At 40.9% G+C, this 24,003-nt stretch overlaps 1 protein-coding gene across 1 annotated transcript in view; it reads left to right on the top strand.

The window, feature by feature from the left end:
- Nucleotides 1-9,926, top strand: part of PPARG (peroxisome proliferator activated receptor gamma) — a 45,640-nt gene extending 35,714 nt beyond the window's left edge. The window contains exon 6 of the mRNA XM_032772564.2: nucleotides 8,963-9,926. Coding sequence (XP_032628455.1) covers nucleotides 8,963-9,210 — 248 coding nt within the window. The 3' untranslated portion in view covers nucleotides 9,211-9,926. The remainder of the gene's footprint in view (nucleotides 1-8,962) is intronic.
- The last annotated feature ends 14,077 nt before the right edge of the window (nucleotides 9,927-24,003 follow it).

The raw sequence follows: 24,003 nt of genomic DNA on the forward strand, positions 1-24,003 counted from the left end.
TGACAGCTGCTTGCGCACTAGCATGGCCACATTTGCTGCACTTGCAGCGGCATTTGGAGCAGGGCATTTTGGGCAGCTATCCCAGCATGCAAGTGACTGCAACATGCTTTTCAAATGGGGTGGGGTGGGGTGGAATGTGACAAGAAGTGTGTTGTGTATATGTGGGGGGAGAGAGAAGGGGGTTTTGGGGGGCTGAGAGCATGTCAGCATGCTGTCTTGTAAGTTCAGACAGCGGCAGATCCTCCCTCCCCCCGCCTCTCTCTCACACACACAGCATTCCACACTAATGGCTTGCATACCAGCTGTCAGAAACGGACCTTTGAAGGGGCATTTCCACATTCTTACAGGAGTTCAAAACAATGACAAGAGTGGCCATTTGACTTAAGGGGATTATGGGACGTTTCCGGACGCCGATCAGAGCACAGTAACCCAACACCTTGTTCACACTGATGCCCATGCGTTGTAGCCAAGGTCCAGCAAACGTTATTCCTCTCACTGAGGTAGAGTACCAGCAGCGCTGTAGCCGCGGAGACAGAGCGCTCTACATGCCTTGCCAGTGTGGATGGGGAGTGAGCTAGGGTGCCCAGGGCTCCTTTATTGCTCTGTAACTCGCAAGTGTGGCCAAGCCCTCAGTTTTCACATTTACTTTGCTTTAGAATTTGTAGAGAAAAAGAATCTTTTTGAGCTTTTCCTGTGGTTTTAGAATGAATGTTGAGGAGTTTACCATGCTTACAAACTACTATATTAAATACAAATAAAGTTAAAACAATGGCTTTTTTTAAAAGCACATTCTTAGCATATCTGTACCATATGTGTCTTCAATTTGATTTCTCTTACTTTACTGATCAAACCAAGCTTTTACTTTTAGCAGTTCAGAGCATGTACATCTGGAGTCTATACAAACTCATTCATCATCAGTAAAATGACAGCTTCTGCATCACTGGTGATAATGCACAGCCAAAAAAAAGATAGCTTCACACTCAGATCCTACGCTGAGTTTGTAGAGCTGAATATTAGAGAAGAATTGTCCTTTTGTTTTGTGAACAGAGGTATATTAAAAGCAGGATCCTTGTGATCCAGATTCCTTGGTTCACAGTGGATCCCTACACTGTAGTGAGTCTGAGCAGAAGCCCTGACTGACTCTGGGGAGAGAACATACACCAAGAACCTGTCTCTAGGGGGTAAACTGGGATGAAGTATTCTGCTGAGCTAGGAAAGAACAAGGAGTCTGTCAGAGGGTTGGGGGAAAGAAATGTTTCAGGAGAAGGGGATGCTAGAAGTTTTGGAGAATGGAAGCCTTCTTTAGTCTTAATTTACTCCTGCTTATAAATTTAGCAAATTTGTTAAGGAAGTCTCTGAGACAGAATAAATAGGGAAATTACTGGGTCATTTTTGCATAGTCATTCCTCTAGCTATAGATGGTTCCAAGCTAGGATTGCCAAACCTCCAGAATTGTCCTACAGTTTCCAGGAATTAAAGATTAATCTTTAATTAAAGATTATATCACGTGATGAAACCTATAGAAATATGTCCAACCAAAATTGACAACCTTAGTCCAAGCAGTAAGTCTGGTTCCAGATCCCAACTCCACCACTTAATAGCCCACAAATTTGGGAGAATGTTTGGCTCTGGGAATTTGGTCTAACCTGTTGTAAAAAGGTCTAGCTACAAAGTCTGGATCCAGATCTGCACTCAGACTGAGGATTTTGGTTCAGGCCTGTCTCTGGTCTCCTACTCTATGTTTTGGAGCAGTTCATGAGCCCAGAGTAGCTGTTCTTTGTTAACTGATGTATTAAATCATTTAACCACAATATGAAAAATTTGAGGTTTCATCACTGAATATTACCAAGGATTTTAGCACTGACCATTACAAAAATTACCCTTGTAGTAATCATGTTAGAACAGTGAAATACTTCCTAATCAGACCAACAACTGCAGATAACTACTGTGGGCTTTGAACCAAAAACCTAAGGAGTGCACTGCATGTTACAGACTGGTAAGTAAAACCCAAACTGCTGAGTCATATCTGTCTCCTCTGCAGAAATAGCAGTAGAAAAAAGTGTTCAATCAGCCATTATGTCTCTTTATGTATTTTATCATATTATGATTTCGGAATGTGTATTTAAACTCTAAATGACCTTAACTAATGATGGTTGTTATAGACATAAAATGTAATGTAATTTTGCGTGCTAGCATCAAACCTAGAGACATGCAGATGGACATTTTGTAAGTGAGGAATAACAAAAAATATAGTTAACTTTAAGGACATTCAAGCCTGAAAGAGGCTTTCAAATATGTAAAATCTATTTTTTGTCTAAGAAAAAGTGAAATATCACTTTAAACAGATACAGTCAGATAATTTAAACCCAAAATTTTGGGGGTTGTTTTGAAAAAAAATGTTCTGCAAATCTCAGAACAATTTTAATTAATTTTTTTTCAATAATTTAAAACAGTTTATTTGGATTTAAACATTTTCCTGCAGTGTTTCCAAATCAAATGAAATAACCCTGTGCTAATGAATGGGGACCGGAAAGCAAAACTAACCAATAATGAACAAAAAGTGAAATGGCCTAGTTTGCTTCCATTGTCCATGCCAGGCAAAAGACAAGTAGTTAGCAATAAGTACAACTGGTGAAAAGTAAATTAGACTTTTAAAATACTTTCAGTCTTAATAACCTGAAATGACCTTTGTAACATAGATGAAGAAATAGGTCTTTAAAATTTTGATGGTTACCTAAGTTCCCTCTAAGCTGCGCAGTCATATAGCTACCTATTAAGTGTCACAGAGGTGCTCAGGGCTGCATCGGGGAGAGAAGGCTCTCCCAAAACCCCGGCCCCGGCCCCAACCAAGCCCAGCACTGAATCTGCTGTGGCTGGGGGACCAGCGCCCCTCCCCCAGGCCCTGACCAAGCCCAGCCCCAGACCTGCTGCGGCCAGCGTCCCCCAGCCTCAGTCCAGCCCCAGCCTGCCACAGCCAGGGGACAGGTGCCTAGCCCTGACCCAGCACAGCCCTGGTCGCGGGATGGGAGCCCCTTCTCCCAGCACAAACCTTGACCTGCCACAGCCGGGGTACAGGCGCCTCTCCCCTCCCAGCCCAGGTGCTGCTGCAGGGAGAGAGAGCTGGAGGGGAGTCCTTTCTCCCCACTGTAGCCCCAGGGAGCCATATGGCACTCTAAACCCTCATCCCCAGCCCCAGAGCCCACATCCAAAGCTGGAGTCCTCACCCCCCTGCACCCCAAGCCTCTTCCCCAGCCCTGAGCCCATCATCCCCAGCCCCATCTCCAGAGCCCACACCCCCAGCCGGAGGCTTCACAAACACCCCCATACCCTAACGCTTTGCCCAAGCCCTGAGCCCCCTTCTACACTCCGAAGCCCTCTGCCCCAGCCCACCATATGAATTTTGTTATGTGCACCAATATGGAGATGATGTGATCTCCATATTGGTGCACATAACATAATTCATTCTGCACATGGGTGGGAAAAATTAGAGGGAATGCCAGGATGATAGCCCTTTAATAGCTCCTCCATAGCACTGCAGTCTGTGATTGCAGGGAATGGACTCAATGTGCTCTGTTCTCCAGTAACATCGACAGTTACACCATCCTCCCACTCACATAAGCTTAAAGACAATATCCTGTTTCACCCCTCTCTCATCTTGGTCTTCTCTCACCTTAACAATTGCCACCTATTAATCCTTACCCCCCACCTTCATCTCCTTTCTCTCTACTGTGGTCTATGAAAATGCTGTTGCTAGGACTGATCTGCCTCTCCCTTAGTCTATCCTCTCTTCAAATCTATATGCTGGCTTCGTCTCACTTTCCTTGTCAGTGTTGTCTCTGCCCATATTGTTGCTTCTCGTTTCTATCTACCCCCCCTCTAACTATCTGTGCCTGAGTGGCATAAGCACCAATGTGCACAGCACTATGTCGGCAGGAGACACTCTACAGCTGACATAACTACCACCACTCGTCGAGCTGGTTTTATTATGTTGACAGGACAGCTCTCTCCCATAGGCATATCCAGCTACACAAGAACTCTTACAGCGGCACCGTTGTATTGATTCCATGTATGTGTAGGCATGGCCTTAGTTTGTACTGACATTCCTAGTGTTTTTTATGTAGCCTGTTGTAAAACTAGACAAATATCTGGATGAGTTGATGTACCAAGTGGAAGACCTCTACATACCCCATGGGGTACCAGTACCCCTAGTTAAGACTCACAGATCTATACTCTTCCCAAAGCTCCCAACTAAAGAGCCCATATCTATTTCCCACTCTTGTACCTTCTTCCACAGTGCCACCTCTGCCTGGAGCTCCCTCTCTTTGTGCCCTGAATGACCTCCCTTCCCCTACTAATCCCTTCACAAAAAACACATCTTCTTCTACCCTAGTGAGCGTGGTTAACTTCAAGCTGTGCAGGTAATGCTTGCAGCTTCAACCCAAGTGTCTCATAGGTCTGAACAGTATTGTCTTGTGTCTGGTCTAAATAAGCTTCTTGAGACAGAGATGGTGTCATCCACTGTTTGTAGAAGAGCATAGCATACAAAATAATGGCTCATATCCTGAAGTCATTACTCAGACAAAATCTGTATTGCCTTCAATAGGACTTCTCTTTCCTCGGCATCTGGTTATTTAAAACTAACAGGTCGGAGATGGGGGATAGCTCAGTGGTTTGAGCATTGGCCTGCTAAAGCCAGGGTGGTAAACTCAATCCTTGAGAGGGCCATTTAGGGATCTGGGACAATAATCTGTCTGGGGATTGGTCCTGCTTTGAGCAGGGGGTTAGACTAAATGACCTCCTGAGGTCCCTTTCAACCCTGATATTCTGTGACCCAATAGGCCTTTGCCAGCTTCACTGATCCTAGTTCCAGTGCTTCATTAGGCTGGGTTTTATAAAGGAGCCTAAGGAAGTCAGCCATTGAACTTCAGTGGAATTTGAATGCGTAATTCACTTAGGCTTCTTTGTAAATCCCAGTCTAGATGCTAACATTTCGGGTTTGCTTCAGAGGCCCAGCAAGTCAGATCTGGGGATGATTTGCCTTGATTTGGGTTTTACATCTGAAAAATTCATACCTTGATAATTCCCAGCATCAAGAGAGACACAGGGGAAATGGAGGCTAATCCCAAGAGAAATAGAAGCTATGGTCTTCCTGCTTGTTTGACCTGTATTTTGCTGTGCACTGAGTCATATCCAGCTGGTTCAGTTTTCCTCATCAGCAAAGCAGTGAAATTTAAAGCTATAGCATCCAAAAGACAAAATTATTAACAGCTTAGAAATATCCAGTTGGGAGGTTTATGAAGGATTGATATGAGCAAATGTGTATTGTACCAACTTCAATGTACCCAGGTAGTCTGAAAATAAGTCTTGATAATTTATCCAAAGTCCGGTAGGCCATTTTAAAAATAAGTCTTGATGATATTTCCAAAATCCTCTAGGAAGTCAATAAGAAAGTATTGTTCATTTGCAGGTGGTTTTTCTGTTCGCAGATATTTACACTACAAGATATTTTTGGTTATATTGCCAGTAAACTGGTATATGTCTATATAAGTGACTTCTGCCAGCCAAGCACAGGTTAATAATAAAATCAGGAACAAAGGAAGACATTCTTTAAAAATGTACTAAAATTTTTGGTATAATGATTTCTGGGAAAAGATTACTATGGTGTGTAGTACACTGAGTGAAGAGGAATAGCTAGTTTCTAGGAAACCCATGCTGATAAATCCTGACTTTCCTCTACATAAATAAATATTTTTGCTTCAGGTTATGTAATGATTTCCTCTCTTTATGATTTTGTGATTGCTCTGTTCAATATATACTTATAAATGCTAGAAATGAGCTTGAGCCAAAACCCGAAATCCAAGTGCCCCTGAACTTCAAAGCTCAGATTTTGATCTGCAGCTGCGTCAGACTAACATTCTATTTGAGAAGAACTGGAATGATACATCAAACACCGCTCTTATATAGGAGAGATTGTTGCATTGTGATGAAAATTGCTTTCTCCACTCCAGATCCAGAACCACCAAAATAACAAGCCACTAGTTTTGGTAACTGAATCTGAGGTTGTTCTGCAGAGCAGTAACCATAGGACTACTAATCTGGCCCTTTCTAATGTCCAGGCATGATTTTCCAGTGGACTAAGGTCTTTTAGATCACCCTGGTAGAATAAAAGGGGCAAAGATGACCTTTTGACTATATGCACTGTAAAGGGAATATCCCCATCTGGCATAGAGCTGGTTTAAGGCCTGTACACTGACCTGCTCCCAGTCCTCTTCCAAAGCAACAGGCCAGAGGCAAAGAGGAAACACAGCCAGAGTACAGTGCACTCCAACTATTTTCTGCTTCCCAGGGCTTATAGGGGACCGTGGTCAGCCCTAACATAAATTAGCTTAGTCCTGAGGTTACTGTAGTTTACACTAGGGGCTGGACAAGCCCCAGACTTGCTTAGCACATGGGGATTATAAATGTGGCATAAAGCCACTTTTATTGCCCCCCACATACCCCTTTATTCCTGCCCCAAGCACAGGGATAAAATGATGGAGAATCAGGTCCTCTCTCTTCATAAAAGTGCTTAACTGTAGATATTTTATCCATGATGGTGTTGAGTTTCTTGTTAAAGTTGTGATTAGTTTCTTGGCTTGTCTGCAGTTGGCGTTTCTAACCATTGGTGTAGCTATAGCTGCCTTGTTGCAAATCCCTAGTGTAGACACATTACATCTGTGTAAACCACAGTTTATGCTATGCTTCTTACCCTGGGTTCAGATTACACCAGTACAAATGGCATTTCATAGGAGTGTGATGCATCTCCTGTAAAGGTTTGCACTGGGGGAAGCCATATCAATTGTAGTTTCACTGGTGACTAAAAACCTCAGTCTATACAAGGCCTAAAACATGGCAACATAGTAAAAGCAAAGTGAAAATGAACTGAGATTCCTGTAAAGCTAATGCTGAGTTAATCTGGTGACTGGAGAATAGGTACTTCATCTGTCAACCCCAACTTCAGCCAGGCAATAATACCACTTAGTGCTTTATAAAGGAGGTAAGCATCATTTTCCCCATTTTACAAAATGGGAAATTGACACAGAGCAGTAACATGACTTGCCCAAGATTACTCTATAGGCCAGTAACCAAGCTGGGAATAGAATCAAGGTTTCCTGGGTCCTAGTCTAGTGCTTTATCCATTATGACACACATCCTACAGAGTACCTAATCAGCAGTTAATTTAGAATACCCACTCTCCTTTTCACATTGGACAGGTCTCCATATCGAAGAAAATACCTCCATTGTGCCCAGATGTATACACTGCTTGTTATTGATCAACTTTTGAGACTAATCTGTTGGCTAAGCAGTAAAATGATTAACTTCTGCTTTGTCATGGGCACATGTAGGCCATACCCAGTGTAAAGTTGGTTTACTTGGTTACATATTAGCAACCTAAGAAGTAACATGTCATTGACAATAATGATCAAATGTGACAATTTAGTGCAATTACAACAGCGTTCGGCCATATCCTTAACTTCTGTGGCCATAGATTCAAATTTTTTATTACATGAAGTTAGATAAATTGCCATGAGTCATGTTAAGTAATAATGACCATGACCTAATAAAAGGAGTTGGAGGAGGGAGGAGTTAACAGAACAAATGTTGCTATTAAAGATTTAATCTTTCTGTCAAATAGTTTCACATGAAATAAGAGACCTAAGCAAAGCTATTTTTAAAGAACAAGACATATCAGCAGCATTGCCCTGCAATGGAATGCTATTACGAAATAAAAAATCATGTATTCAAGTAGTTGAGCCCAGATAGACATGGCATATTGGAAGAGAAAAGAGAAAATTGGGCTCAATATTAAAAGCCTGAAACAAAAAGCAGGGCCAGATTCTCCAGTTCCATGTGGTTCCTTTACATAGCTCATGTGCTGAAAGAGTTCGAATTCTGGTTGTAAATGTCTAAAACAGAATTCCCCTCATGGAAGAGAACTCTCTGCTATCATGAATCCAGTAGAGGCAGCTCCAGCACCAGCCCCCCACCCATCCACCCACCCACACGCACACATACACAATCCCTCAGGAAGCAGTGTCACTGATGCAAGAATCCTCCATTGGCATAAGGTTCCTGAGATCCCCTCTAACTGATGCTGGGGCAGAACCAGGGAACCATAACCAGCTCTCTGAAAGCCCAGTGGAGTATGGACTGGGGGAAGAATTAAGCACAAAATCTTTAAATCCAGCAAGTTAGAATTATGAAGACACTGTGGCCCAAAATCTGTGGCCCTCAGTCATGTTTCCCATTGAAGTCACATTTGTGGCTTGACTAGTTTTCTTTTTCAGCACCCATCCAAATTTTTATATTACCCTCATCATCATAGGAAGAATCATTTACAGATTTTAAAGAGGTATCAAACACTAGTAGATCCAGTTGTCTGTATGTTGATGTCCATTGATGATTTACCCAGTGAAGACTTTGATGTCCTTCAAGTGTATCTTATCTACTTACTCTTCCTTCAACAAGGGAATCTGGTGTAGAATATGCATTGCAATGTACTACACACATATATCTATACAGGGCCACCGAGAGCGGGTTCGGGCCCTGGTGAAAAAAAAATTTAGGGCTCCCCAGCAAGGGCAGACTGACAAAGCCGGGGAAGCTGGGCCCCGGACCTCCTTCCGGACTGCCAGGCCCCAGTAATTTGTACCGGCTCCCCCCCACCCTCGTCGGCCCTGCCTCTATATCTGTAACTAACGGATGCTTATACCCTTTCTAAGACTATTTTTCCTTGTGAATGCTTTAATAAGAGGCTGTCTGTTAAAAAAAAACATAGGAAATCATCAAACAGCATTCAAAAAGTGCAACTTTTAGATAGTGTGTTGGAGAAACCTTTGAGAAAGCGAATGGCTGAGGTGTTCTCCAAACCAAAGTTAATATTTTATTCACCAGTTCCTTCCCCCACTATTATTTTTCCTAGATCGCCCTGGTTTGTTGAATGTGAAGCCCATTGAAGATATACAAGACAATTTGCTGCAAGCTTTGGAGCTCCAGCTAAAGCTGAATCACCCAGAATCATCACAGCTGTTTGCAAAGTTGCTTCAGAAAATGACAGACCTCAGACAGATTGTAACAGAACATGTGCAGCTGTTGCAAATAATAAAGAAAACAGAGACAGATATGAGTCTTCATCCACTCCTACAAGAAATCTACAAAGACTTGTATTAATGACCACAAAAATTCTAATCTGCTGACATAATGTACGTTCTTCAAATTGCACTATTTCTTTGAGGGAAAACATTACATACCTAAGAAATTACTGTGAAATACCATTTAAAAAAGAGAGAAAGCTTTAGTATAGTAGATGTATTTTATGCATATTGTTTATAAAGACACATTTACAATTTACTTTTAATATTAAAAATGTCTATATCATGAAATTGTTGGCAGTATTTTCAGAATTAATTTTTTAACTATCTTATTTCTTAAACAAAATTGCTTGTCCAATATGTTTAAAACTTTATTGAAGTTGGTTAACAGTGCAGTTAAATTTTCAACTTAAAAATAAAAGTCTTCTTCCTCAAACATGTCTAGAGGAAATCCAAGATACTACATCTGGTTCTATAAGTGAAACTCAAAAGTTAGCAACAAAAACAATGATTGAATCTCAGGTTATTGAAATTCTTCATGAGAACTCAGAAGACTATAATTATACATACTGTGCCTGATTACATTGGACCCACTTTAAGACTTACACTGCATCTCCAAATATAAGTGACATCAGGAAACCACCAGCAGTTTACGACATTTTTAGGAACAAGAAGCCTTTTTAGTTAACTTAATCCAAGAGCAGTCTATGCTATGCAACTGGGGCTGAGACCTTTTTCACATTGTGCACCACCATCAAGCAGCATATTCTGCTCAAAGTGCTATGTAAAATAGAAATAAAGTGACTTATGAACATCAAGCAGGGTTTGGATTTGTTCTTCAAGTCATAAACCCACAATATAATCTCCCACTGTGTTAGTTTGTCTTTCAGATGTTCTTGTTGGGAACATGGAAGTTTTGAGCTGTTCATTACACATTAATTTTGTTGTGTTGTCCCCAGCATGTTAGGTAAGAATACACTAAGGACCAAATTCAGAGGCTAGTTTGATTGAATCTAAGGGAAGCTGCAGTAACTTGCACTTTCTTTTAGTACTCTCAGCATTGAATTCGTACTCCCTTAGAGTCAGACCCAGGAATCAACATACACCCTTAAATGCCATCTGTGACATTGGTCCAGAGAGAGAGTTTAGTTGATGTAAGTCTCACTGAGGAGCCAAAAGACTAGAGAGGGATGTTGCGAAAAGAGCAACTAACTGGATGGCTGAGGTCACATCTCTTTTGAAGAGGGAAATTTAATGCCCCACCCCCCCATGCACACAAACACACAGAACATGGCATACCCAACCAGATTTTAAATAATTACTTGTCACAACTGATGTCTCTAACTGCTGGAATATCCTATTCCGAATCCTCCAGCACTATCTCTTCCCCATCCTCCACAACATTAGTGAAGGAGACGCTACATGCCAGCAAAATACAGATGACACCCAATTCTCCCTTCACATTAGACACAACAGCATAACCTCCCATCTTGGCTGAGATAAACAACTGGATGAAGAGCAGCTGATGGAAGTTGAATCCTGGACAGACAAAGGTGATGATGAAAGGGAGAAGGAAGCACTTTGACTCCTCTATACCCTTCACAGAGGGTATCTGCCCTGAGATCATCAAAACAGTTTGCAGCCCTGATGTTCACTTCTCTTCATTGCTTCTGGACATCCAAACAGTCGCAGCTATATAAAAAGCATCTCTTCATCATAGTCCTCATCACCTTCATCTCACTTCTCTCCCTGTGCCCCACCACAGCAGCTACCGTTGGTTGGAATTTGCTTGTTATTAGATTTGAGTTTGAACGCTCCAGACCAAACCTTGGTTCTCACTGAAATCACTGGAAAAACTCCCATGGACTTCTGGTCTCAAACTAATTGAATTTGGCCCTCCAGTTAGTTGCTCTTTTCCCTGAATAGGGAGTTGACACCAAGTGAGAATCCCTTGTTGTTTTTATTTATATATCACAAAGTATGCCTTAAACTTAGTGAGCCAAGTTCAGAGGTGATGTGTAAGTGGACCAGGAGAAGGGTATAAGTATGTGTGTGAGTCTTCAGAATTTAGGCCAGATCTTTACTCATGAGTGAGCTTATTAATGTCATGACTGTTCATATTATGGGAATGAATAATCCAACAAAAAGGAGAAGAGTATTCTGCTCACTGACAAAGAAGTTTCTGAGTATAATCTATTTATAGGAAACACATTTGAAGAAAAATTGTGATAAACACCTGAATACATCTTGGACTCAGCTATCATATCTCTCTCCAGGCCAGTCTAATAAAAGAGCAGGGTTGCAATACTTTTTGCTAAACACTTCTCTTTTATTGTTTCAGTACAATTTATAAATACAGCGGGCAGATATATTTTAATTCAGAGGTTCTTGAAAAGTAAACTTCTCACCTTGGCCAATGCATATGTTCTGAATCACAGGCAAGCTTTTTTTAAAATCAGTTTTTTAGTGACTTGCGAAGTTTTATAGAAGGGGATATAATTCTAGGGAGGGTTTTAACAAGGTGCTTAATTCCATTTTGGATAAATTGTATGTACACAGAGGTGTTGGGGAGAAGCAAATGCAAATTTGTTGCATCACTTAGAAAATGAGGATCTGTGGGATGTCTGATGGGAAATGAATCTGGATGTCAGGGATTATACATATTATTCTGCTACTCATAGATCTTATTCCAGGATTGATATGATTTTCATTTCCAGGGTTTTGGCTAATTTGGTCAAAAAAGCTAAACTGGGAATTATAACTTGGTCTGATCATTCTGCAGCAAGATTGGGACTCAGTAGAAAAACAAAGGGCCTGGTGGCTGAATGGAGCTTTGTTGTATCACCCCCTTATAACCATAAACTGGAAAAAAAATCAGTACTATATAGAATAAAATGATATGAAGGTTCTCTGAGATGCTGGAAAAGCAGTAATGAAGGGAATACCTATAAATAAAATATCATACCTCAAAAAGATGAGAGCTCTTAAAGAAGATACTTTAGTTAAATAACTTTCTTTTCTGGAAGAAGAGACATAAATCTATAGAGTCTAAAAAAATATATAAGAAAATAATTGAAGTTAGAGGAAGATTAAACTGTTACAAACAGGTAAGGCTGAGCAAACATTTCTATATTAAACAAAAATATTATGAAAAGAGCAATAAAGCTGATAGGCTTTCAGACAGAAAGTTAAAACAGAAACAGAATACATCAGCCATCCTTCTGATTAGAAATAAAAAGGGATATTTAGTAACTGGCATCAGCCAGATTTCTGAAACGTTTGCTAACTTTTTTCTATACTTTGTATACTTCAGAACATCCAAATCCTGAATTTATCAATAGATATTTGAGAAATATAAAAATCCTCAGGTCTCAGAGGATGATGTGGAAGATCTTGATAGGCAAATAACTGCAGAGGAAGCTGAAGATGTAGTTAAGAATTTAAAATCCAAGAAAGCTCCAGGTCCCACAGGTTTTCTGGGGATTATTATAGAGCTCTGAACAAGTGTTGGTCCCTATTGTAACTGAATTGTTTCATGGCATATTACAGAGGAATGAGATTCCAGATTCATGAAAAGAGGCAAAAATTGTAATCATTCTAAAAGAAAGAAAATATCTTACCAATTGTGCATCGTACAAACCTATTTCTTTAATTAATATGAATTCTAAAATTTAAGCCAAGGTGCTAGCAAACAGATTAAGTGTCATCTTGACCAAATCTGTTCACTCGGACCAGTCTGGATTCACTGTTGGCAGGCATCTATCTGATAATATCAGAAGAACTCTGAATTAGATCTATAATGTTAATTCTAGCAATTCTTCCTATGTGCTGCTTTCTTTGGATACTGAGAAAGCCTTTGGCTAACTGGAGTGGGAGTACTTCAGAAAGATTTTGGAAAGGTTTGATTTTGAAGATCAGTTTTTATAGGGGCATATTGGTCCTCTATACTCATCCTTGAGCGTCTGTTTTGGTTAATAGTTATCAATCTCCTCCTTTTAATTTGTCTAGGCATATGCGATAGGGTTGCCCATTATTCCCCCTGCTGTTTGCTTTGGCAATGAAACCATTTACAATAAAGGTGAGAAATAGCCTCTTGGTAAAGGGCATCAAAATGTCTTGCAGATTAGAACACAAATAGCTTTGTGTGCTGACAATATCTTATTATATTTGAAGGATCCAGAAGACTTATTAAAAATTATAAAACAGTTGATTTTAGAACTTGGGCAGGTATCAGGTTTCCAAATAAACTATGATAAATCTGAATTTTTAGGAATGAATATTCCTGAAAGGGTCAAAACAACCTGTTGTCAGCTACATAAATTTAAATGGGTAAAGGAATCTTTAAAATATTTAGGAATAAGTATTGTGGAGAAACATAACAAATCTTTTTAAGGCAAATTACCCTCCAATGTGGAATAAAATAATAAGAGACTTGGAGGAATGGAACAAGTATGAAATTTCTTGGCTAGGTAGGGTAGCCTTGGTAAAGATGAAGGTCCTCCTAAAGTTATTGTTTTTGTTTCAGTGCCACCCTATAGGTATAGCTGATATGGCATTAAAACGTGGCAGAATGAGCTATTAAAATTCATATGGAAAACATAAAAAACAAAGGGTGAGTTCTACAGTTCTGCATAAGCCTATAAAAGAAGAGTGGATTAGCTTTCCCTAATTAGGTTTATTACTATTACTATTATAATTTTATTTTATCATGCATCACAATTAAAATGTGTGATAAATTGGGTTAAAAATAGACCACACAAACACTCAGTAAAACTCAAACAAGACCGGAGCCCAAATTTAGCTATTCATAGTAATTGTTGGGTTAAAAAGAAATGTACATCACCAAAATCATTCATCCAGATCACCTTAGCAGCTTTGGACAAATTTTCCCATTGATGAGGCCCTCTCTCTTAGCTACTTTCATTAATAATCAGAATTTTATCCCTGGGAATTATCAAAGTGACTATTCATTCTGGGTAAGAGCTGAGATTACTCAATTTGGATAGCTGTTCCTGGTTTCGGATTTGAATCATACCAAGATATATGTAATATAAATAATTTCAAGATCCCATATTTTCAATATTTACAAGTCAAACATTTTATTGTGAAATCTGAATTTACTTCTAAGCACATTTGAGGAGTTGACCCCGGAGCAAGCTGGAACAACTTCTAAGGGCTTGTCTTCGCTCTGAGGGTAAATCGACTTAAGTTATGCTACTTCAGCTATGTGAATAACGTAGCTGGAGTCGACGTAGCTTAGGTCAACTTACCGCAGTGTCTTCACTGCGCAGTGTCGATGGGAGACACTCACTGGTCAACTCTTCTCGGAGAGCTGGATTAACGGGGTCGACCAGAGAGCACTCTGATGTCGATTTAGCAGGTCTTCAGTAGACCTGCTAGATCAATCCCTGCTGCATCGATTGTAGCAGTGTCAGTCTCACCGTAGTGAAGACCAGCCCTGACATATATACAATATTAATTGAAAAAGGTGTTGATAAGAAAACAACCCAGATGAAAAGATGGGAGAGGGATCTGGATGAAGAAATTAATCTAGATCAGTAAGTCTCTATAAGGGGAAGGGAATATACATCTTAAATTTTTGTAGTTCATAAATAATTTTTTTATAAATTATAAATTACTTTATAAATGGCATTTGACTCCAGTTAAGATCCATTATATTTTTGCTACTATGGAGGGGCTCTGTTAGAGGGGTTGGAGGAAGAGGGGGCATACTTGCATGAGGTGTTTGAGTCCAGGAATTAGACAGTTTTAAGAGAAAATTATTGGAAATGTTAGCTTCCTAAAGATCACCAGACCTGCTTATTTAATGTTTAAGTAAAGGATCTGCATTTTAAATAGAACAACATATACATTTCAATTTTATTGTTAGCAGTTAGACGATGTATTGCACATTACTGGGAAAATATGACCCCTCCTCCTATAGAATTGTGGTATAGTAAAATATAGACTGTTTGTGTAAGGGAAAAGCTTTCACACCAAATACATGAGCGGTTTTCAAACTTTTATATTGGTGACCCCTTGCACATAACAAGCCTCTGAGTGCGACCCTCCCTCTTATAAATTCAAAACACTTCTTTATATATTTAACACCATTATAAATGCTGGAGGCAAAGTGAGGTTTGGAGTGGAGACTGACAGCTCAGGAACCCCCATGTAAGAACATAAGAATGGCCCTACTGGGTCAGACCAAAGGTCCATCTAGCCCAGTATCCTGTCTTCCAACAGTGGCCAGTGCCAAGTACCCCAGAGGGAATGAACAGAACAGGTAATCATCAAGTGATCCATCCCCTGCCACTCATTCCCAGCTTCTGGCAAACATGCTAGAGCATCTGGCAAACAGAGACTAGTCCCATCCCCCAGTTTGAGAACCGCTGAAATACATACACAAAAGAAGTCCCAAAAAGAGGATCGATATTTAGAAATTTGGTCACTCTTTTTAGCGTACTCAGAAGAGGAGATCTCTTCAGCCAGCAAGACAGAATCTTTAACTATGTTCTTGGAATATTAACCTGATCCTGAACAAGTAATGTACAATGTAGTATGTTAATGTTTTATTGCAACTTGGCCTTGCTAAAAAGTTTTTTTTTAAAAATCTAAGCCAGATCTTCAGCTGGCGTGAATTAGCAGTATTCCAGATCTTTTCTCAAAGACTCCAAACTGGTATAATTTACACAATGAAGGGGCTGCGAGAATATGTAAATTAGAGCAGTTCAGAGTTTCTTAAAGTCATGGCCCAATCTTGAAAATACTTCCTATTGTCCCCAGTGCTTACTAATGCGGCAGCTATTGGACTATAGCTGGTAGTAAGAATTATGTCCAGCTGGAAGCGCTTGCAGAATTGGATCCTTAGGCTTGTAAATTTTGCCCTGAGCATTAAAATTCACTGATGACATTACAGACTCAGTATGAAGTATTGATCAGCTTTGCTCTGCACAACTGGCAATAAGGTCACCCCTGGTGATTTAAATGTGACTGCCATAAATCAGATGGAATATCGCAAGGGGATTTACGATGACAGTGCTAGATGTTCCCTGCACTGTGCACACCAGGAGCATGGTGTTTACTGAGCAGTAGGTTCTAACAGGAATTATATGTTCACCAATTTGTGGCTCTTAAAATTCCAAAGGGAGTTGTGATGGGATGTCCATCCCATAAAAGGCCTGAATGGGTTAAGATGGCTAGGAGGGCCAATTAACTGCCCAGGCAGCACTTGGAGGAGGATCCAGGGAGATGAGATTAATTAGACAAGGCTCAGTTGGACAGGAACAGGGTAGGGTCTGTATAAAGCCCAGGAGCTGAAAGCAGCTAGGGGCAGCAGTTTGTGGGTAGCCTATGGTTACTCCCTGGGAGAAGGAAGTTTGGGCCAACAAACCCAGAGAAAGCGGGAGAGTGAGAGAAGTAGGAAAGGTTCCGGAGAAAAGCAGCAAGGTATGGAGTAGAGCAGATCTTGGCTGCCTATAAGAGGGCCTCTGAGCTAGAACTTGGATTAGAGCGTGAGCACTGGAGGAGTGGCATGGTCAAAGCAGTGAAGGGAAGACTGCCATTTTGTATATTAGGCCTTTGATACCTCTGGGAGGGGAGACATGCATAGTGACCTGGCCAGAGGGCCAAGTCATGAAGAAGGAACATCTGGAGTTTCAGAGGATGCAAAAGGATGACAGGAGAAACACATCCAAAGGAGGGCGCAAAGCCCTGCCAAAGTTAATCCCCAGGGGCACCAGAAGGAGATGCCACTAGTGGTGAATTAACCCTGTCACTGGAATATTCAATTTTTTAAATTGTTTTTCATTGGATGTCTGCTATTTGAAATTTACCTTGTATTACTATAGTGGGAAAAACCTCTTTGATCCAAGAATTCATCCCTTCCTGTAGGAGGACATCACATATTAACTGATGCAACAGTGGACCTCAGCTAAAAGGCCTCAGACTATATACTTCCCATAAATAATGACACACAGCACAAATTATGGATCTGAAACTGCATTTCTTGTGCAATCCAACCTGATTTCAAAAGGAGTTAGAGGTGTCCAAGTAATGTAAGATCAGTTCTCATACAGAACAATTCTAGGGAAAGTACATAAATAGGCAAAACTGAAACACTATCTGAAAAAAACAGTGGAAGAGATGCATTGAAAACAAAATTAAGGTCATGGCTTTGTTACAGGAAAAACACTTGTGTAACCAAAAGCACATTAACTCACATAGCTTCATTTTACTTTATTGCAAATTGGAACGTTTAAGGAAAGTAGTAGTTTACCAGTGGCACTGTTTGAGTAGTTCAGTGTAATATGGATATACAGTACATACATTTTATAGTTGTCCATAAAGTTTTTTTCCAGCAATGGGACATATTAATGTTTATGTTAATTATTAGCCATGAAAATGTTCTGATTCTAAATAGTTACATTGTGATTAGGAAACTTTGCTTAAAATACTTTTCTACAGGGATAGGTCTTATGGGAAAAGCGTTCATTTAATGGACAACTGCTATGTACTAATTTAGAATAAATGACTGTAGTGAGGATATGAAAATGTTTTCTCAAAAAATAATGTTTTCTCTTGTGAATTATACTTGTAATTTTGGTCTAATTTTAAATATTTTCTGTTTCTGTGGGGTTTTATACATTAAAGATAAGAAACTTACTAGCAGGAGTTTGTAAGTAGGTTGTGATATATTGAGAATTTCCAAGGTTTTGGTGAGTGAAAATCTCCCAAACCATAAATTAACAGTTTGCTTTTTGATCCTCGAGCTATGAAAAACATTTGCAACTCACAATTAGAAATAATCAGCTGACATATGTTTTGCTTCTTAAGGAACTTTACCATGTTTTTGAATTTTTATCTCCTCCTTAATGATCTGTCCAACATATTGTGGCACCTTCAGATTTGATGTGGGAGAATGAGTTTCCATTACTTTCCCATGGATTCTAAAACCATTGAACTGTCTCCTACGTTACCCTCACCTACTTTTTCAGAGAAGAAAATATGGGATCTGATCATGCAGTAGGCAGGCAATGGGACTGTTCACATAAATAAGGCTATTTGTGTGAGCAAGGCTTGCAAGAACTGGTTCTGAATTTATGCACATTCAATAACTATCTATCTAATGTGTTCCTCACCTTTATATCAAGCAAAACTATCATTTTTTTTTAAACTTTAAAGATCCATATACTCTGGGAAAATAAACTCTGCAGGTAATGTTCATCACCAGCGATTTCTTTAGTAATCACTGCTGAAAATTACCTAAATTGATGATGTAGATGGGACAAAAATACTTTCATCTTAATTACAGAAAGTGTGACTGAGATTGTGCTAATCATGATTTCTATAAAAGTTCTTATTTCACCTGTGTGAGCAGCTAAATAGGTTGTGAGGCTTGTTGCTGACAATAGTTGTTAATGGATCTTTTTCCTAGTACAGACAGCCCTTTGATAGTCTTAAATATTTGAAGTGTAGCAAAAGGCCTTCCTGATAACTTACCTGCAGAAATAATTGTTGCTTATGCTATCACAGGCACAATCCTGCACGTCCCACTTGGGCAAAGCTGCCATTGACATCTGTAAACCATTGGTATAGGTAAACACTAAACAATCAGGATTCAATGTTTGGTTTGCAAAGCTAAACACTGCAATAACAATAAGGAAATTGTATTAGGATTCTCTCTTTAAAATAAAAAAACAAGGTGATGTCTACTCTGTAAGTATTAAGGGTACAAAAATGCTGCAAGAGATCACAACGTCCTTAAGGAAGAAAACAAAACGAATCCCTCTGACTCAAGTGCTCAGTCATGTGCCTTTTGAGGATTTACTCTCACACAAAGGAAAAATTCTGTGCATAGTAATAAACCCTATTCCTACTTCACAGCCTGCAGTGGATAAAAACCCAGCTGCCTATCTGCATCTCTAGCTGTATATGGATTGGGAGAGGTAGGGGGGTAAGTGCACTCCTCTACCATATGCTATGTTTTTACCACTGGATCTGGTGCTTGTAGTAAGGGGTTGGCTCATGAATGGATAGGTGTGTCAACTTTTTTATTTTGTTGGGTTTACAAAATGTGAAGGGGGAAGGGACAATAGCATGTGGTAAAGACTGATCATTAGATGCTAGAAGACAACCAGTGTACAACATCTAAAACCAAAAATTAGCACATCAAAATAAGGGCCAGCTGGGATAGGCTGCCAAAGCTTCAGCTGTAGTGTAATATATATTCAAAAAATCAAGTGCATATATAATATATTTACAGTACATTCCCTCAGTAGGAGCAGTTGCTAGTAGTCTATGGGTGGAGTAACTCCAGAGATAACAAATGTTTGGCATAAACAGCATGAGAAGTTGCTATAAAATCTGTCACATGCCTTCTCCACTACAAAGAGGCTGAGTTGGGGGAAAAGTATGAACAAATCCAACTGAACCCAATACAGCATGCGAAGAAGGTCTTGTTCTACTCCTTAGTCTGCTTGCTCACCAGAAATGATAAGGAAGGGGCCTGAATCAAGGACTATGCATAGCACCTCTGCTTATCCTACCGTAGGATCTGGCCCTTAAAGTGCTGCAGAAATGTGGAGCATTCACAACGGTAGATGCCCTGACCAACATATGCAGTACACAGATTAGACACTTTAGATATGTCTACACAGCAATATAAGTCCAGGGCTAGTAGAACCTGAATTAGCAGATGCTGGTTTGTAAATTTACACTCATTTGTAATTCCAGATTAGGAATTGTTGAAACCTGGGTCCCAGCCTGGGGCCCCAGGGTCTACACTATATTATGCAGACCCAAGTCCAACCACCCATATCCCAGACTTCCTAGTGACCTCCCAAAGTGTGGTCGCTTTAGCCCTTTGTTTGTGGTGCAATGTGGAAAAACTTGACTGCCCACCAAACTTAGTTGTCCAGAGGACAAAGAAAATGTCTGCCTGTGGGATTGTTGGATACTTTTGGCGGACTCCAAGTGCTCAAGTCTGGTTGGGCTGCATCTACAATGAAATGCAATAGGGCTTGAACTCTGATTCCTGCTTTGACTAAGGCTTGGACCCTCCACCCCTGTGGAGATCCTGTGACTTTGGATCCAAGCCCTCAGTTAGCATGATTTGTGTGTAGGCAGAAGGGAGGTTAGGCTTGAGCCTAAATTTGAATCCTGGGCTTACACTGCAGTGTAAATATATCCTTAGAAACAAGCTTTAGAATATTCATAGTTATTTGTATTACAAAGAACCTAGAGGCTCCAACCAAGATTGGGGCCCCATTGTATTAGGCACTGTGCTGATACATAGCAAAAGATAATCCCTGCCTTGAAGAATTTACAATGTAAGACAAGGCAGACAAAGGGAAGGGAAGGGAAAACAGAAGGATGAAGTGAATTGGCTAATGTCACACAGCAAGTCTGTGATACAACCAGAAACTGAACAAAGGTCTCAGATCAGTGCCCTAGCCACTTGACCATGCTGCTCCTTATGGACGTGTAGTTTAATATTTTATAGTAGCTGTCTTGCAGTACATGAATTTAATCACATTTGATTACACAAAAGCGTTCTGAAAGCATAAATCCTGACTCTAGCCAGAAAACAGAGCATTTGAATTCATCTGTTCCCAAAATATAAACAGTGCCTTCAGTTCACAACCTCCTTCCATGACACAATCTTTATATTGCGCCGTGTACAAAATCATTCACTAGAAATAAATTAGTGTATGAATGTAACCACTGCACTGAGGTTTTGTAGACATAACTCTGTGGATCCTGTCCTTCAGCCTATACTCAACATAATGGCCTATGTGCCTTCAGGAGCAGGTCCTTTGAGACATTTATTAATTAGTTTGCTTTATTAGACTCAGAAACAACTAACATTAGTTCTTTATTCTGAATCAGGGAAAGCTTTTAAGTGTGATTTTGCTAGCTGAGCATAACGGTCAATTGTGCTTTTAATTAAGAGAGCAAGTGGTAGGACAGAAAGAGAGGCTGCCCTACCTACGAATGAGAAGAGCCATTTTATAGAGGCACAAACACAGTAGAGAAACTTTCTTTTTAATTATTTAAGATCCCTTACTGTGCTGGAAATGGGCAACATTTTCCTACCAGTGTTTCTTGGCCAAGAGGAGTATCATTAAATTAAATCATTAATACATTGAATGCAGTTACCCAACAAGGCTCTCAGCTCTGTGGAAACAAGAGAAAACTGTACTCTCCAGAGGCAGGGGAGGGAAGGAGAACTAAGCAGCATCATTGGTTCTCACACTGGGAAGAGCTGGCAGGGCAGTAGAGGATCTTATCCTGCTTGCTGCAATGATGATTAAAGCATTCTGTTGTGTCAGCATATCTTTCGTTTGTTAGTGCTAAATCTCAACTGGCCATATTCTGCCAGATTTGCAAGTGAAGCCTGCCAAGCCATCTCAACAAAAATGCAGCTTTAAATATTATAAATGATGCTGCATTTTGCTGTGGAAAGATTTCCTGAAAAGGCTGTTCCAAAACATCCTCTATTGGGAGGAGAAAAGGGAAGCCTGGGAGAGGGGGGAAGGGATGAAAGGGGGTGACTTTTCACTAACTTTTTTCTATTTTTTTTTTTTTTTAGAGAGAGATTCATTTAATGTTATTTGATTAGCCCAGGTAGAGGTGGAGAATATTATTCTACTGTTGTTGTTGGGTTTTTTTTCCCAATGACTGTAAAACACTGCAGTGGTGATTTTATACAAAAGATTTGGCAATTGTAGTTTTTTGGGGGCTCTGCATTTATTTAATAAAAGATTGCTGTCAGGGACTTTGCAATTCATCACAGAGCAAAAACTCTCCCATACACGTCTGATAGCTGGCAGAGAGGCTCTCTGCTCAGTATATTGTTATATAAAATGAGAAATCATAGTTGAGCCCAGGAGGTGGTGTTCAGAGCCATTATTCAGATTAGGATTAGGCTAACATTTGGGTTCAAGGCCAAAACAAGGAGAGGATTTGGATCCGTAGTTGATAGCACCAAAATGTTATGAGTTGTTCATCCAAGACTTCAGTCAAATCTCTCAAGATCAACTATTCTTCTGAAATTTCTCCTGCTAGAGCTCTTGCCTTTTATGGGTCTGACCCAGATCCAAAACCATAGAGGCTAATTTGGATATAGGATTCCAAACATGCACGTGCATGTGCGCGCGCACACACACACACAGAAATTAAAAAATGTTCACATTAGATGTTCCAATTCTGGCCCCATCTCTAGGAGAAAGTCTTCTCTGTAAGAACAGTCCCATTTTCTCACAAAATTCCTCACAGTTCAGTCTTAAAAAAACAAAATTAATAAAATATAATCAGAAACTGATCCAAAGTTGGTCCCAATCCTGCAGTTCTCACTGGGGCAGAATTCACATTGAAGTCATTTGGAGTTGCATGGCAGGTGTAAGCGGTGTGGACTCCTGTGGTGCCTCCTGCTGCTGGTCTCAGGGAATTAGCTCTCCAGCCATTGAAGTGCCCTCTGCAGGTTGGTGTCCCTCCCAGGACCCGGTGCCCCATTATCTGGAGTGCTGCCCCCTGGCAGTAACTCCATAGTTCTGGGTCTCCCCCTCCCAGGGGAACCCCCACCCACTATCCTCATTTCGCCTCGCTCTTGGCTACTGCCAGTCATCACTTAGCCCCTGTTCACTGGGGCAGACTGAAGTGTATCAGCCACTCATCACAGGCAACGGGGTTTGGACCTGCTGTCTCTGCCTATCCATGGGCTGTCCCTTTGTAACCCCAGTACCCAGTTGGCCTAACCCGAGGCCTGCAGCCTGGGGGGTTTCCAGGACGGAGATCCCTAGTTCCTTTTGGCTTCCCCAAGCCCTGCTCCACCTTAGGTACCGAGGTACGCTCCCTAGCAGCCAGGCCCTTCTCCCTCTAAAGGCAGAGAGAGTATTTGCTCCTGGCTTTCCTGGCCTTTATAGGGAAGCATGGCCACAGCTGAGGCTGTTTTCCCCCAATCAGCCCAGCTTTTCCCCTGCCGCAGCCCTCTCAAAGGGCTGTTTTAAGCCCTTCCGGGCAGGAGCAGGTGACCACCCTGCTACAGAAGGCAGGTGCAGTACCTCTGGACTGGCAAACCAGAGTGGTGGTCCCGATCTTTAAGAAAGGAGACCAGAGGGTGTGTTCCAACTGTAGGGAAATCACACTCCTCAGTCTCTCCGGCAAAGCCTGTGCCAGGGTGCTGGAGAGGAGGTTACGCCCATTAGTAGAACCTCAGATTCAGGAGGAACAATGTGGATTCCATGCTGGCTGTGGAACAATGGACCAGCTCTTGGCTTTCTCGCAGATATTCGAGGGGCTGTGGAAGTTTGCTAATCTGGTTTACCTTTGTTTTGTAGACCTGGAGAAAGCATATGACTGCATTCCACGAGATGTCTTGTGAGGAGTGCTGTGGCAGTATGAGGTGCTGGTGCCACTTTTGTGTGCCATCTGGTCCCTCTATTCCTGGAGTAAGAGTTGCGTTCATATTCTTGGCATTAAGTTGAATTCATCCAAGGTGGGCATTGGACTCCACCAAGAATGTGTCTTGTCCCCACTGCTGTTTGTGATTTTCATGGACAGGCTATCAAGGTGCAGCCAAGCTGTGGAATGCATCTGGTAGAAGGACTCAGAGGTGGTATCTCTGTTGTTTGCAGCTGATGTTGTCCTTGCTTCTTCAGACTGTGATCTCCGATGCTCACTCGAACATTTCGCTGCTGAGTGTGAAGTGGTTGGGATGAGACTCAGCACCTCCAAATCAGAGGTCATGGTCCTCTTCCGGAAGAAAGTGGACTGTTTTCTCCAGGCAAGGGGGGAGCAACTGCCATTGGTGGAAGAACTCAAGTATCTAGGGGTCGTGTTCATGAGTGATGGTAAGAGGGAGAAGGAGATC

The sequence above is a fragment of the Chelonoidis abingdonii genome, chromosome 17 (genome assembly GCF_003597395.2).
Source record: "Chelonoidis abingdonii isolate Lonesome George chromosome 17, CheloAbing_2.0, whole genome shotgun sequence".
NCBI lineage: Eukaryota > Metazoa > Chordata > Testudines > Testudinidae > Chelonoidis > Chelonoidis abingdonii.